Raw genomic sequence first — 14,136 nt, forward strand, 5'->3', positions numbered from 1 at the left:
TCCATCTACCCTTCATATCTGGCTGGCTGTTTCTTCCTCCCCTTCAGTTTTGTTGGTGTGTCGTTTGTGGGCTCCGCTGGCTTAAGGTGTTGACCTAGGTTCAGAAAAACCTTGGTGGGAATGGAATAAAATGGAGGGGAGAGCTGTTTAAGTTGGCACTTTCCACTGAAAGAAACGTATGTGTAAACACGTCCTTAATCTCAACAAGGGCAAGTGCTGCTTACTAAAGATTAGCTCAGGCTCAAAGCTGTGAAGGGATCACTTTATTTGGGGTTTGGATCTTCTCATTCAGAATTTTTCCATGTTTAGTGATCTTGTCCCGGCTACTCTCTGTCGTTGTGCCCTGGGTTTACAAGAAAAAACAACCGAAATCCTAATTTTCTTTACTTGTGCAGTCTTTTCAGAGAAGGGTGGGTGGAAACCTGTGTCAGGTAATTGATGCTCTGTTTCAAGTCTCTCCTGTGCCTAGCCAAGCAATCCTTTATCTGTTTGTTTTTTGGGTTTTTTTGTGGACAATGAGGTGAGATTATCTCTCTATTGCTGTGAAAATTTAACTCTTTTCTTTACCTAGACACAGCATACTTGGAGATAACTGAAGAAATTGGGACACAAGGAGCAAGCATAAGAATATGAAATGCTTATTTTTTTAATTTTTTTTTCTGCCCTTCAGTCTTGCTGTTTCCCCCTGGCAGCATTCCCAGCTAAGGAAGGGGAGATCAAATCTGAGGTGTCAGCCAGTGCACAGCCTGGGAAGCTGGGAGCTGCTGCTGGTTCCCACTACTGCCCATGGTGATGCTTGAGCAAGCTTAATTTGGGAACCCTGCATCTATATCATTTGAGGTTTTGTATAGTCACATGAGCTGGAATATTTTTTTTTTTAATTATGCTTTTTATGCATATGTGTGTACATGAATGCACCTGTGTTGTTATGCTGCTTTTGTGAATGCGTTCAGACAAAATGATACAGATAACAAAAGTTTGGTGCATTACAAGGGAATTATTTTAAAGACAAGCTGTCTGAACAGCTACTCCTATGGTTCAGAGTACTATATATAAAGTGTCATGTTCTGCAGAAGGATTTTCCATCATCCAAAATTCACCTTGCTCCTTGTATACAATAGATGCTATCAAAGTATCTTACTGACTGAAGGAAAAAAGTTGAGGTTGTTCCTAATTGAGGTGGTTTAAAATTATTTTTTCAAATAATACATATATCTTATCATACGAAAATTTGAACAAACATTTGAAAAAGCACTGTTTCTGGTTGGTAAAATGGAATATTTAGCAGAGGCTGAGGGCCTGCATGCAGGGAGGGAACAGGGTCATATCTTCTGGTCTACTTGAACTGGTCATACTTCATGGTTTTGAGTATCTATTTAGATAGTTGGGAGCATCATCTTCTGTGTCTTGCAGAACCTGAACTAGGGATCCTCCAGTAGTTGGACTTCCTCCTTCTCTGTGAATTTTTTTTTTTAAGTATGTTGTTTTAATTCAGTTAATAAGCAGAGGTGATTTTAGTGCAGAAATAAGATGCCACTCTAGCAAAGTTGATGTTGGACTTTCTGGGAAGAAATCTGAGTAGCATTGATAATATAGTGTCAGAAATACATCTTTCCATCCCCCTCTACTTAGTATTACAACTTCTTATCCTTCAGTAAAGTCAGAATAGTCCGCATTTCTGACTACTTTTTTTCTATGCCATCTTCTCTTAATGAAGGAATTTTCTTGGATCACAATTTGCAAGTTCATTGCCTTTTGTCTATTAAAAGTGCTCTAGAAGAGCAGGCATGTTGTATTGACATGAACAGATTGAAAAATGTTAACATATGAAAAAAAAAGTTCAGTGTCCACTAACATAAGTCCATTGAATTGTTCTTTTTCACATACTATTTTGTTTACCTCTCTGGTAAGCTTTAGGCTCTTTTGGGAAGGAATCCTGTTTTCTTAATTAGAAACTACTTTGGACAGTGTTAAGTGCTGCTGGAAAGAATACCAACAAACAAATTTTCAGAGAGGATTTAAATCCTTGAGCTTTTGTTTTAATGCAGCACAGTTACTACAGCAGGACATGTGTGAGGATGGAACTCACCCTGCAGACAGGTTCAATGAGACTTTTGTTTTTCTTTCTCTGCAGTAATCTGTTTCTGACTCCTTCCAGAGGAATGGTATTAGACTGGACAGGTACGGCTTTGCTTCTGGGGTGTTTCTAACCTTCCTGGTAATCTCAAAAATCTCAGACAGCTAACAAATCTGCGTCTTGCTTTTAGCTATCTAAAACAAATAGACTAGGTGTAGTATGGTCGTGCCAGGATAAACCTGTAGGAAAATGTTACTGTTTGCTGAACAAGCTTCAAGGAATGGAGTCTCAAATTACTGTAATTGAATCTTGTATCTTGCAGTTCTGAAAGGCTTATCAGAGGAGAAAAAGGTATAACTGATAGGGGTGACTGCAGAACCTGTTTCTGTAGGATCCCTTCCAGATTTAATTTCAGTGGCCTCTTTGTGTAGCAAAAATAAGCTGGTCAAACAGGGTGAAAAAAAAACCCCAGTAAAAAAATACCATTTATGCTGACGTTCCTCAGTAGCTTAATGTAAAAATGAGCATCAGGTTGATGTCCTCCTAGTAATGTGTATCTTCAGGAATTGCCATGTGTCACTGAAAGTTGTTTTTGAGCTCTATATATACCAAGGTGGTGAGACAGGTTAAAAAAAATGTAATTTTAAGGATTTATTTTTAATCTTCACTTTTTTTTTTAAACCGTAGACATCTCTGACCAAGAGGTATTAGCATTATTGGACAAAAAAGTTACAAATATTTTCCCTTCTGTTTGAAGAGACAGCTTTAGACTCAAAGCAGAATGAATTTCTGTGGAGTATGGATCATTTAGGATTTGAAATGGCCCTGTTCAGCAAATTGTCTTCTACTTTTATTACTATTATTGTTATATTATTATTACTATGATATTATTAGTGTTATCTACTCTTACTCTGCTTTTATTACAGCTCTGACTGGCATTGGATGCTCTTCATATTTGGATTCGGGCTGTTCTTTAGCAGATAAAGTGTGTATCTCCTTCCCAGGGGTTTTTCTTCTCAAAATCCTACCTAGCAGGAAAGACTCCTGCTATCTAAAGGCTGAGAGTTCATTCACAGCTTAACCTCTTGCAGACTGTTGATCTTCAAAATGAATTACAGAAGAAACATTAAACCTGTTTTCTTTTTTATTAACAGGAGGAGTCTCGTATCCTCAGGGTAAAGGTGGTTTCTGGCATTGATCTGGCAAAAAAAGACATCTTTGGAGCCAGGTAGGTGTTCTGCGTTGACTGTTTTATGCGTTTAAACAGAATAAACTTAGCAGAGCAAGGATGCTTTATAGTTGTTTGTTCATAAACGTGATGAGAGAGATCCTATTACTTGATGACAACCGATGCAAATTATGGACCGTGTGTTGGCAAGAAAGCCATTAATCACAGTAGTGGCTGTTCGTGCCCTCTCCTGCTGCAGGAAGCCATTCCCGAGTTCACCGTCTGCCTTAGCTCTGGGAGCTTGTGAGCAGCAGCTCAGACTTTGGCAGTATTTGGCAATACTTAAAATGACTCCCAGCTATCTCCCCACATGCCCCACATAATGCAAGAAAGACCAAAAGCCAGCAGTACCCTCTGTCTTATTTTGAGGAAGCTCTACTTTCCCTGCTGGCTTTCAGTACCAGTCTCTCAGGTGTCAGGCATTGAAGTCTGACTTGGTAGCCAGACTGTGAATTGTCTTGGTCTTGGACGTATCCAGGTGCCACTGTTGCAGTTCCTAAGGATGGTGCCTTTTAGAGAGAGAGGCAATAAAAGGATTTTCTCCTGTTCAGCCAATGCCACGAGGAGGCTAGCAGTAAGTACTAATGTTGAAAAGAATTCAGAGTGAACTGTGCTGGCCTAGTGGTTTTCTGTTAGGCTATGGCAGGTCCAGGTTTTTATTCCAGCTGAGCCTTGAACCGCCTTGAGTTTTAAACTGGGGACCTGAGAGGAAAAAGAGAGGTTTCTGTAGTGCGTAAGGCAGGCTTCATATGATTGCTTCCCTGTTCATCTGTGTGTCAAAAGATGAGGCAAATAGACCATAGTTTGCACTAGTCTTTGGCCAAAAATAATAATTGTCAAAGAAGAAAACTGGTTTTAAATGGTTTAATGGAAAGAAACAGATAAAGTCACTTTGTATGTTCTTAAGTCTTCTGTTTTGAAAAAATTAGTCACAGGTGTAGGAATAGCTTTTTTCCAAGCCTAGGATTGCTGTGCAATGACTTAAAGAATCAAATCAGGTAGCAATTGGGTGAGAAGCTGATTCTGAAGCCAAAATGAACTGGAAAGCATTGATTCCCCGCGCCTCCCCCCCGCAAGGTTAATTCAGGTTTCATGATCTCAAGCCTAAGTGTGAGGAGATTCTTTACTGCAAATGTTCCAATCTACTTAAAAGTTTTTTATCGGTTTGAAATGAGGGGTATCCAGTTTAGCTTTTATTGAAATTACTGGGTTTTAATGTATAAATGAGCCTCCCTTGTGGATTTTCCTATATTTCTTTAATGATGCTTACAAAGTGTTCATTAGCTTGTATATCTAGCTTGAAACTACATGAAAGCAGCAATTAAAAGTTTAATAAACTTTAATTTTTTTTGTGAAATTTGCAACAAACGTTCCTTTGGTAGCTGTGTGCAGAATATGGTAAGACAAAGCTTTTTTATTTTCTTTCCCCAAATTTGCTATTTTGAAGAACAGCTTTTGATGCTGACCATAAGCAACAAAAGAAGCAGCTCATATGTAGATGTAGTTGGACACATAGTGCTTGCTGATGAGATCCGAGGTAGTACTGTTAATAGTGTCACTGGGTCGCACTATAGGAGTACTACTGCTTGCTCACAACATTAGCATCTACCTCATAGACTCCTGCAGTTGGCATTGAGATGCTGCAGTACCAAAAAAAAAGAGAGGAGGAGCAAATTCTAGAGAAGAGATGGGACTAAGGCACAGGGAATACAAGATTTCTATTGCAAATGCTAACCCTAGAATTGCCATATTTATGTGCTAACTTTGCTTTTTCTAGATCTTGTTTAATTTGGCCTTTTCATAAAATTACAGATTTTTGGGTTACTTGATATATTTAATTGGCTGGATTTGGTTTCTGCGTTATTTCCAGAGCATTAAATTTTACCACTTCTTTTGAACAAAACAAAGCTAGTGGTTGGAATATTGAATCTGCTCATTAAGAGGAACTTTATATAAATATTGAAGTGCTGTGGCAAATTCACAGAAGTAATCTGAAAGAAGTGGGAACCTTTTTAGTGTTCATTTGATTTGTTAAAGGATACATTGGAAACTTTACAGCTGAATCCCTGGCATTGTAGTATCTCCTTTGGCCGTACTTCTCATAGAACTTTTGTAAATATTTAAGATGTCGTGTTCAAAAGAACTCCTAAAACTTGCTTAGAAATTGATAAATTGTAAAAATACCTTTTATCTTTCAAAATGCATAATATCAAAACTTAAGTGAAATTTGAACTGAGTTCTGTTGATGTGGCCCTTAAATATTTAAGTAAATTGGTCTCAGGTCAGTAGGATTTCCATAAAAGCGGAGAGTTAAAAACATATTCCCAACTTATGTTTTTAACTTTTGTTTTAAACAGTTCTTTAGTAAAAGTTGAGACTAATGGCATCATACATTACGAACTCAGTGAAATGCTTGTATTGCTGCGTTGGCAAGCTTTCAGAAAGTTTTCTTTTTTTCGGCTAAGGTGCCAATTTAATCTTTCTGTTTGTTTTAGGGGCCTTGCATACCTTGCTGAGATATTAACATTTCACGCTGCTTGAATCTTTAGTACGATTTAAGTTGCTACAGATAGTGTCGTTCTAACATAGCTGTCGAGCGTGCATTGTGTAATAACTATCCCATTAACAGCTCTGTTAGGTTCACCATGGAGTAGATGATTAAATTCTCATTTGGGGTGGTGGTGGAGAAACATGTAATATTTGACCTAAGCAAGAGGATAAGGAAAATTTGCAGGCATTGGAACACTGTATGCATAGCTTTTTATTATGTAGCATATATTCAGGATCCCTAAGTAATAGTGATAACTAATCCTGTCTGCGTCTGTTTTCTTCTCTTGGCGTGGATGTGGACCCTGACATTCCGTTGTTTCCCTCTCCCATAAATAATTTCCGTGAGATCACAAGTCTCTTCCACGGGGGGTGGTCCCTCACCCCCTGCCCAGGGGACGCGGCGCTGGAGCAGCAGCCCAGCCCAGCCCTGCGCTGCGGCATCTCGTGGGGCAGCTGTCCCTCCTGCACGGAAGGTGCCGGGACGGCCGGGAAGTGCCGCTGGGGCTGCGGGTGTGTGTCAGCAAGGGCGGCAGGAGGGGGCACAGGGGCGAAGCTCTGAGGCGGCTCCTCGCAGTGAGTGGCTCCGTCTTTGGAAGCGTGCATATTCGTAGGCCTTGCTGTGAAAAATGGACATTCGAGACCGGAGGAAAATGCCTTGTGATTCATCCCGGTGTAGATTTGGACAGGGCTGACTTACGGGGTTGCGTTGCGTGTTTGCTGCTGTCACAGAAAAGGTCGTCAGCACCCAAAGATGCAACGGCACGGTCTGAGGATTTTAACACGCTCGTGGCATCCCGTATGCTATGCAACGTTAGGACTGCCGCATGTTGTTCCTAGCTGGCGCTTCTGGATTATGGACAAATAGGTGTTTTCTTGTCTCTTTTCAGAAATTAAATCAAGCTCTTGAGGACAAATTCCTGATCTTCGTAATGTCCTTTTTGGGAGGAAGGTCAAGTGGCTGCTAAATAATTTTAGATAGTTACTTTAGAATGAGTTAAAGTCATTTGAAAACACCTTAGAGTTGCAAAGTCAAGGGCCCCAGCAGCTGAAGTGCCTCTTCATGGTGGGGTCATGCAAGGCTTAAAGGCTGGGGCAGAATAGTAAGTTACCATGTAACTAACTATGAAAAATTTAACTACAAGGCATACATTGTGTTTGCACCTCTGAGGGTTTTTTCTTACCGTTTTTAATCAACTTTACCATTATAAAACACTGCCTGTAGGCTTGCAGAGTCTGAAAGCCATTTCTTGCCTGATTAAATCCAAGGAAAGTCTCTTACCAGTGCAGAGCACTGGAGAAACTAGTGTTTTTCTTCTGAATACTGAAGCAATAAAGAAAACTCAGTGCTTTCGATTTTGCTTTTTTGAAGTTCTTTTTGGCTTATGAAATCATTTTGATAGTAACTAATGATATATAAGAGTTCAGAAATTTATAGAATTATGATTACAGTGACACAAAGCATACTGGAATGGGGAATGAAATAGTAGCTATGAGCAACCCAAGGTGATGGTTAAACGTGATGAATTTCATTACAATGTTGTAGCTGTCTAGTGTATTGGCACGTATATTTACTAGCTGACATATACTATATTATAATATATACGTTATTATTTTACATTTATTTCCTTTTAATTCCCCCTCAACTTCTTACATGTAATGTCTTAATGAATTCAGCTAGTATTTGTATCCTTCTATGTAATTAATAACGCAAATTATAATGTAATTAATCAACATACTGAACAATTATTATTTATTACTATTTTGTTTTTATTTGCATATTAGGAATGATGCTATGAGTATCATCATGGCTACGGCTGCACTGTGCAAGTCACTGCATGCAAATGCATTCACTGTCTAGAGAACCTTGGAATATAAAATGAAATTTCCTCTCCTGAATATCTTTATATATTACTGAAATCTAAGTAGAATTACTTCTCTAGTGACTTGTTCTATTTGCTGAGCATGGTCTACCTCAGTGGACAAGTTTGTATCTTTCCCTGAGGGTATGTCCAGTGTGGGCCTGAGTTTTTTATTGGTTTTTTTCCACTTGAAAAAAATGTAAATAAGTAAAATACAACACTTCTGAAGATAGCACTGGGCTGGCTATTGAGTTATTTGGCACAGTGGTGACACTCCTTATAAATACAATTCCTGCATATACACACAAATGCACTCACAAGTAATAAAGGTGAGTGCTTATGTATAAATGAGAAGAAAATGTCTTTTGGTTATTATTGATTGCGTGAAATAAGATGCTATGGTGTGGATGTTCTTATTCAACTACCAGTTTTGGAATGAAAGAAAGGATTTTGTGTGTAGCGTAAAGGGGTATATCTGATGGAATTTCTTAGTTGCTACTTTTGCCTTCGAAGTCATGAAGTGAGTGAAAATTGTGGCTGTCTGGAAGTTGAAAAAGGTGAAGTGCTTTTCAGTTAAAATTATGGATGTTTTCCATTAATGGGAAGTTACACCTCTAATGATGTGATAGCTTATTATGGATTGCCTCTGGTTTAGTGCTTTTACCTGCTCTTTTCTGAAAAGCCTGCAGGCTGAAAGGTGCAGCCAAGATGCAGGCCTTTTTTCTGTCCTCGTTTCCTGTGTCTAAGATCAGTGATTTAGCAGTAGTGGTGTTAGTGCTATGTCATGCAGGCTCCAGGCTTCTGGTGGTATTTTAAATCATATGTGTACCCCTGTTGAGAACAAGGCTACTTGAAATGTGGCTGAATTCTTTAATTCATATGTATTCTGTTACTGTGGATTGGCAATGGAAGGAGAGCACGTGTGACTGTGAATAGGCCTTGCAGATGACAAAGATAGATGATGTTTACCTTTTAGCTATTCTTTTAAGTCCACTATTACTGTTTCTAGTCCAATATGACTTATGGTATATGTTGTTTTAACTAATGGAAGTATTCTGGTGACAGCTATCCCCCTGGAACTATTCCCCTTAGCGAGTGTGCTACCTTGGAACTGGGTTTTAAAAACAGCCTGTTCTCTTTCTCATACTGATATCTCCTTTGTCAAGTGGAGGCAGACTAATTGAAGTGAGTTGCTCTCAAAAATTAATGAAACAATTTTTAAAAAGCAACTGATTCATAATGAACTGCCTCTTCAGTGCTTCACCAGTGCTATCTGAGCAAGTAGGAATGCTCACTCTGCTGGCTGTTTAATGCACAGCTCAACAAAGAAGGGGTTTTATCCATAACTTCTGTTTTCTTTAAAATTATTTATTGTATGTAAAAATAGACAAAATCTTAAATTATTTTTTGTTGTGGCCTAACAAAATGGATTTTGATATCAGCCATTAGTCAAAAACCTTACCCAGTAAAATGTTACATTAGCTAGATTCATAGAAGTAATTTTTGGAGAAATGTTTCAGTAGTGCAAAATGACACCTATTGCAGAGTCAAAATACTGCATATAGCCTGTCTCAGGGAGTTCCTGGAGGTGGAGCAAAGCTAGAGAGTTCTGCATTGCAAACCTCTCAAATGACCAAATTCAACAAAGCCACTTGACTAGATGGCAGTTGCTCAAGTAGGATAGAGTTCATACTGTGTTTCTTTTTGCTTTTTCTAGTTGGGGGGGGGGGGGAAGTACAGAAAACCACTTTTCTGCTGGTTTAAGGCTTTGAGAAATGAGGTATTCAAAGCAATACAAACCTTCCACTTATTGAGTGCAATGCTGTTGACCAATGAAAGTGTTTTAGTCTTACCCAGAGAGCAGTAATGCCCACTGTCTACCTCTGCTTTGCACATGCTGTAGCTATTTAATTTTCTCATTTGCCATGCGCTTGCTATGTTTTGAGAGAGAACTGGGCAATCCAAGTTGAATTTCACTAGAAAATCTTGATGTGTTACGGTACTTCAGGAAAAATAAGAATCGAATAAGATCTTTTATTCTTGCAAACTTGAATTGAGTGCTCTAGTAGGTGTTGGGATGAAACCATGATGAGTTCCTATCACCACTGTCTTTTTTTTAAATGATGAATGATTGAACACATGGCTGTTACAGTATTGCATGGGAGAGGGTGAGTTTGCTAGCAATACATTCTAAATGACAGCTCAATTTGCAATGGAAAAAATGGAAAGTTTTTCTAGTATAGTAGAAATGAACAAGTTCTTTACAGAGCAGGGGGGAGGAAAAGAAACCAATCGAGAGCTTCATTAAATCTAAACCAAGCTGTACTTTGGAAGGCAAAGGAGTAAAAAAAAAAAAAAAAAAAAAAAAAAAAAAAATTAGAGGTTGACAGTAAAATATAAAATATTAGATGGTGAGGATGTCCTGAAGAAAGCAATATCTTTGACAAGGTAGCACATGCACTGCTTCAGCTACCACATGCAGCTTGTGCTTTACCTATTAAATTGGTATGCTTGAATAAAAACTACAAGGCAATCAGAGCAGCCTTGAGCCAATGTTGAAATGAACTCAGTGTTGCGTCTAAAGCCTGTGTGCATGCCTGCCTGGAGAGGAGAAGAAACGGACCAAATGTAGGCAGAGGTGGTTGTTTTCTGAAAGTAGAAGTTGTCAGTGGTAGTACATCCTCAGTACTTGCAATATATAATATAACCTCAGTAACTGTGAGAGCCAGAGCTGTCTGCTTCCTTCTCACTCCTACTGTTTGCTAAGTCCCCTCGTACTTTCTTGTCTTGAGCTTTCCCCGAGAGATTTGCAAGATGTATGCTTAAATAATTGTGGTAGCAGGTGGTCCTGAGGGCAGACCCTTCACTTTTTAGCCGTTTTCCTCAAGACATCATCAATGGTGGTGTTGAAGAAAGGTAAAGACGCTGCAGTCTGTGTATATTTGCAAGCAATAAAAAGCCAGAGTTCCCGTCTGTCTGCTCCAGCGGCTCATTTCATCCCTGCACTGCAGTTTGACCTTACTCTGTCACTGTAGCTGTTCTTAGGGTGACTGGGTTTACACCCTGGTCTCACTGGTGTGACAGAAGGGGACAGCGACCCACGATCTGGTCAGAGGAGCAGCGGGCGATGGCAGAGCGAGCCAGGAGCTCTAGGCACGTAATCTCAGACTGTGGTCACAGAAAAAGTTTCGGGCTCTACTTCAAGAAAGCGCTTGAAGGGACAGCGAAGCAAAGACTTGGCCGAAATGTATGACTAGTGGTTAGTAGAGGGGGATGTTACCTGAAGAGGTTAAAGCCTGCTCACAAGAAATACATTGGATAGTAGGTATTTCTGTTTAATGAAACCTTAATGTTGTTTTTGCCTCAAACTGGTGAGTGAAATGAAGCAGTATTAAGCTGCCAAGAGTGGGCATAAGGTGTATCAGTATATTCATTAAATTGGTGCAGTGTCTTCAATTTTATGCAGGGAGGCTTCCCGCAGGGTGGATCTGCAGTGACTCCCCCACGCAGGCTGCATGTGAGGAACCAGCTAGGTCAGGTCTAGTTCATTTTTCGTAGCTGGCAGCAGAGGGCACCAGAGAATTTCCTCAGATTTTACCACACACTGGTACTTGGATGGCTTTCGAGGGAATTAGGCTTTCCTGTTTTTCAAAAATCAGCAGGGTTTTCTCCATTTATACGTATCATGTTCTTCAGGATGCACAGGGTATGTGTTTCAGTAGCTATAAATGGAGAAATACTGCTTATTCGAGTATGTGGTCTTGCTAGTGAGTAAGAGGACTTAGTAATAATTCCTGAAGTTTATAAAGTCATAGTGAAAAATAATTTTCATCAGATAATTGCTCAGTAGAAAAGTTTGTGTACAGATAGAAAAACTTAAAATGTTTCTTATTGTTTGAAAAAGGAAGTGACTGTATTCAGCCACTCAGATTTTCTCCACTTGCCTGCTGTCTACTGTGATCTGCTAGTTCACCTACATCTGATATCCTTAAAAGAAAAAGGGGCATGTGGACAAAATCTTCTAAGGAAAACCTTTTGGTCTTAAATATTTGAAGCAGACTTCTGTCTTTTCTTCCTCTTCTACTGATCACATTAAATCACTAAGCAGAATGGATTGAAATGATCAGCAGCTTCTACTTTTTATATATATTAATTTTTCCTCCTAAACTGAGGAAGGTCTTCTATCTTATAGTTGACAGATGGTCCATATCTGACAATTTCCCAGGATGCATTGTATATTTATTACTACTTCATTTGATCCTAATCAACAGTCCCAGTGTAATTGTATTGTTTCTTCTCATTGCTACTCTGCTCAACATTGTGAGCCTATAACTATGTTGTCATCTTGTAGTTATGGAAAGCATACAACAGCCATAGGTGGGTATTTTATTACAGAAGTCCAGCTGGCTTACCTCTTGGTTGCAAATACGATGCTAAAACAGCTGTCTGACAGACTTGGAGAAGCTTTCCTTTGTGGAGTTTCTCTTTTGTGTGAAGTATTTCAAGTATGTCTTTCTGTCCTAAATTTTCAGGGCTGGGATTGTGTGTATACATTTAAGGATGTCTGGCACTTCAGATTTCAAATGGCTCTTCTCTTAGTCTGTTTTCAGTCTTTGTTGAATGAGAATTAGTGCTTGTGTTATGTTAGTGTCTTTTTCTCTTAAAACTTCTGTGGATCTCCCAAATGAGTTGAACATGTTTTACTCCTCTGTCAGCTTTTGACTGAACTGCCAGTGAAACTTCACTACTGTAAATTCAGAATAACCTACTGGAATTCAGTACTTCTTTTTCCTTTCAAAAAGGAAAAATTTCCTGGTTTTTGAAGAAGGAGTAAACCCAATTTTTATTAAAGAAATTATATGAGGGCAGGCATTTCTTTTTTTAAAAAAAACACTTGTCTCATAATCATATGCTACTCTGTGGGGCTGAGTGAAAGGAAGGCAGAAATTACTGCCTTAAAAGAAGAAAATACTAAAGCATCTTGTGAGGGAAAACCTTGCATCTTATGTTGCAAAATAAAGTTGCTGCTCAATCATTAACTTTTAAGCTTTGCTTAAGCGTTTCCATTAAACAAGGCCGCTTACTGAAGTCAACTATTACTGATAACAGCACATGTATCCTTAAGGTGCTTGGTACCTCTCCCTGCATGATTCAGAACATAGTGAACAGAGCTAGTAAGGTGAAATGCTGTGTGAATGTGAAGGATCTACAGCTCTTGACACCAAATGGGATGGTAACACTGCTCATACGGAGGTATGATTAGACCTTTCCGACAGCAGGATGGTTGGGAATTCCCTCCTTCCATGCTGCTCTCCTTGATCCTGCTAACTGACCTTTCTAGGCATTTTGCTCTGAAGCATGAATGACCAGCTGAGGGCTCTCTGATTTTTTATTTCCCATCCTGTCCTTTATTTCCCATCCTGTCCTTTATTTCCCATCCTGTCCTTTATTTCCCATCCTGTCCTTTATTTCCCATCCTGTCCTTTATTTCCCATCCTGTCCTTTATTTCCCATCCTGTCCTTTATTTCCCATCCTGTCCTTTATTTCCCATCCTGTCCTTTATTTCCCATCCTGTCCTTTATTTCCCATCCTGTCCTTTATTTCCCATCCTGTCCTTTTCTAAGGTAGTCTTCTGTTCACTTCCCTGAGGTATGAAGGAGGCTCTAAGAAAATAGAGAGCTGGATGAAGTTTCACAGGAAGGCAGTGAGCAGGCCACAAGACTGGGGTTATGGCTAGGAAGTGGTATTGCTGCTGAATAGCTTATTTTTTGCATACAGAGCTATGAATTCAGTATATTCTTACCAGCTGGTGAAACAGAAGAATCTGTTTCTGGGCATGTCAGTTTCCTGGACTTTTCCCATACTCATTTTCCCATCTGCAGCTACAAATCTGGCCGTCTGTGGTGATAACATGTGAGTCTAAATGTTGGTGTGGGTCATGCCTCTCTTGTCCAACATAGATGCCATGATTTTGGTTTGGATCTCTCATGGATATCTAGGCTTCAACTCAAACTATCTAAAAGTTTTGATCTCTCCCTTGGACTTGAGCCCTGTACTGCTTCGCATTTCTCTGTTCACAGCAGCATCACTGCCTGTGTTGCGTGCCTGCATCAGTGGTGACTGCATGTCTGGTCTGTGAAGTTTGCAAATTTCTTCAGCATAAATTAATAAGTTGGAGCCCTCCTTTGCCTCTTAACATCACATATCTCAATTACTTCCACATGCTGTTTTTCTTGCTTCGGTTGGTATACATTGATTCATTTGTTGCAGAATGACCAATTTCCCTAACTTGCTGCTTTGACCATGTCACCCTACTTTCTTTGAAACTATTGCTCTCAGTTGTCTGAGGTTGTTAGCTACTGTCAGTGATTGCTTCGTGAGCTCTAGCTCTCTCAATAATCCATTAAATTTTTAAACAAGG

At 39.4% G+C, this 14,136-nt stretch overlaps 1 protein-coding gene across 4 annotated transcripts in view; it reads left to right on the top strand.

The window, feature by feature from the left end:
* Window positions 1–14,136, top strand: part of NEDD4L (NEDD4 like E3 ubiquitin protein ligase) — a 192,877-nt gene that overhangs the window by 38,674 nt on the left and 140,067 nt on the right. For all 4 annotated transcript variants that reach the window (XM_049794601.1, XM_049794602.1, XM_049794605.1 and 1 more), the window contains exon 2: window positions 3,232–3,305. In XM_049794601.1, the coding sequence (XP_049650558.1) occupies window positions 3,232–3,305 (74 nt within the window). The remainder of the gene's footprint in view (window positions 1–3,231; window positions 3,306–14,136) is intronic.

The sequence above is a fragment of the Accipiter gentilis genome, chromosome Z, assembly GCF_929443795.1.
Source record: "Accipiter gentilis chromosome Z, bAccGen1.1, whole genome shotgun sequence".
NCBI classification, from domain to species: domain Eukaryota; kingdom Metazoa; phylum Chordata; class Aves; order Accipitriformes; family Accipitridae; genus Astur; species Astur gentilis.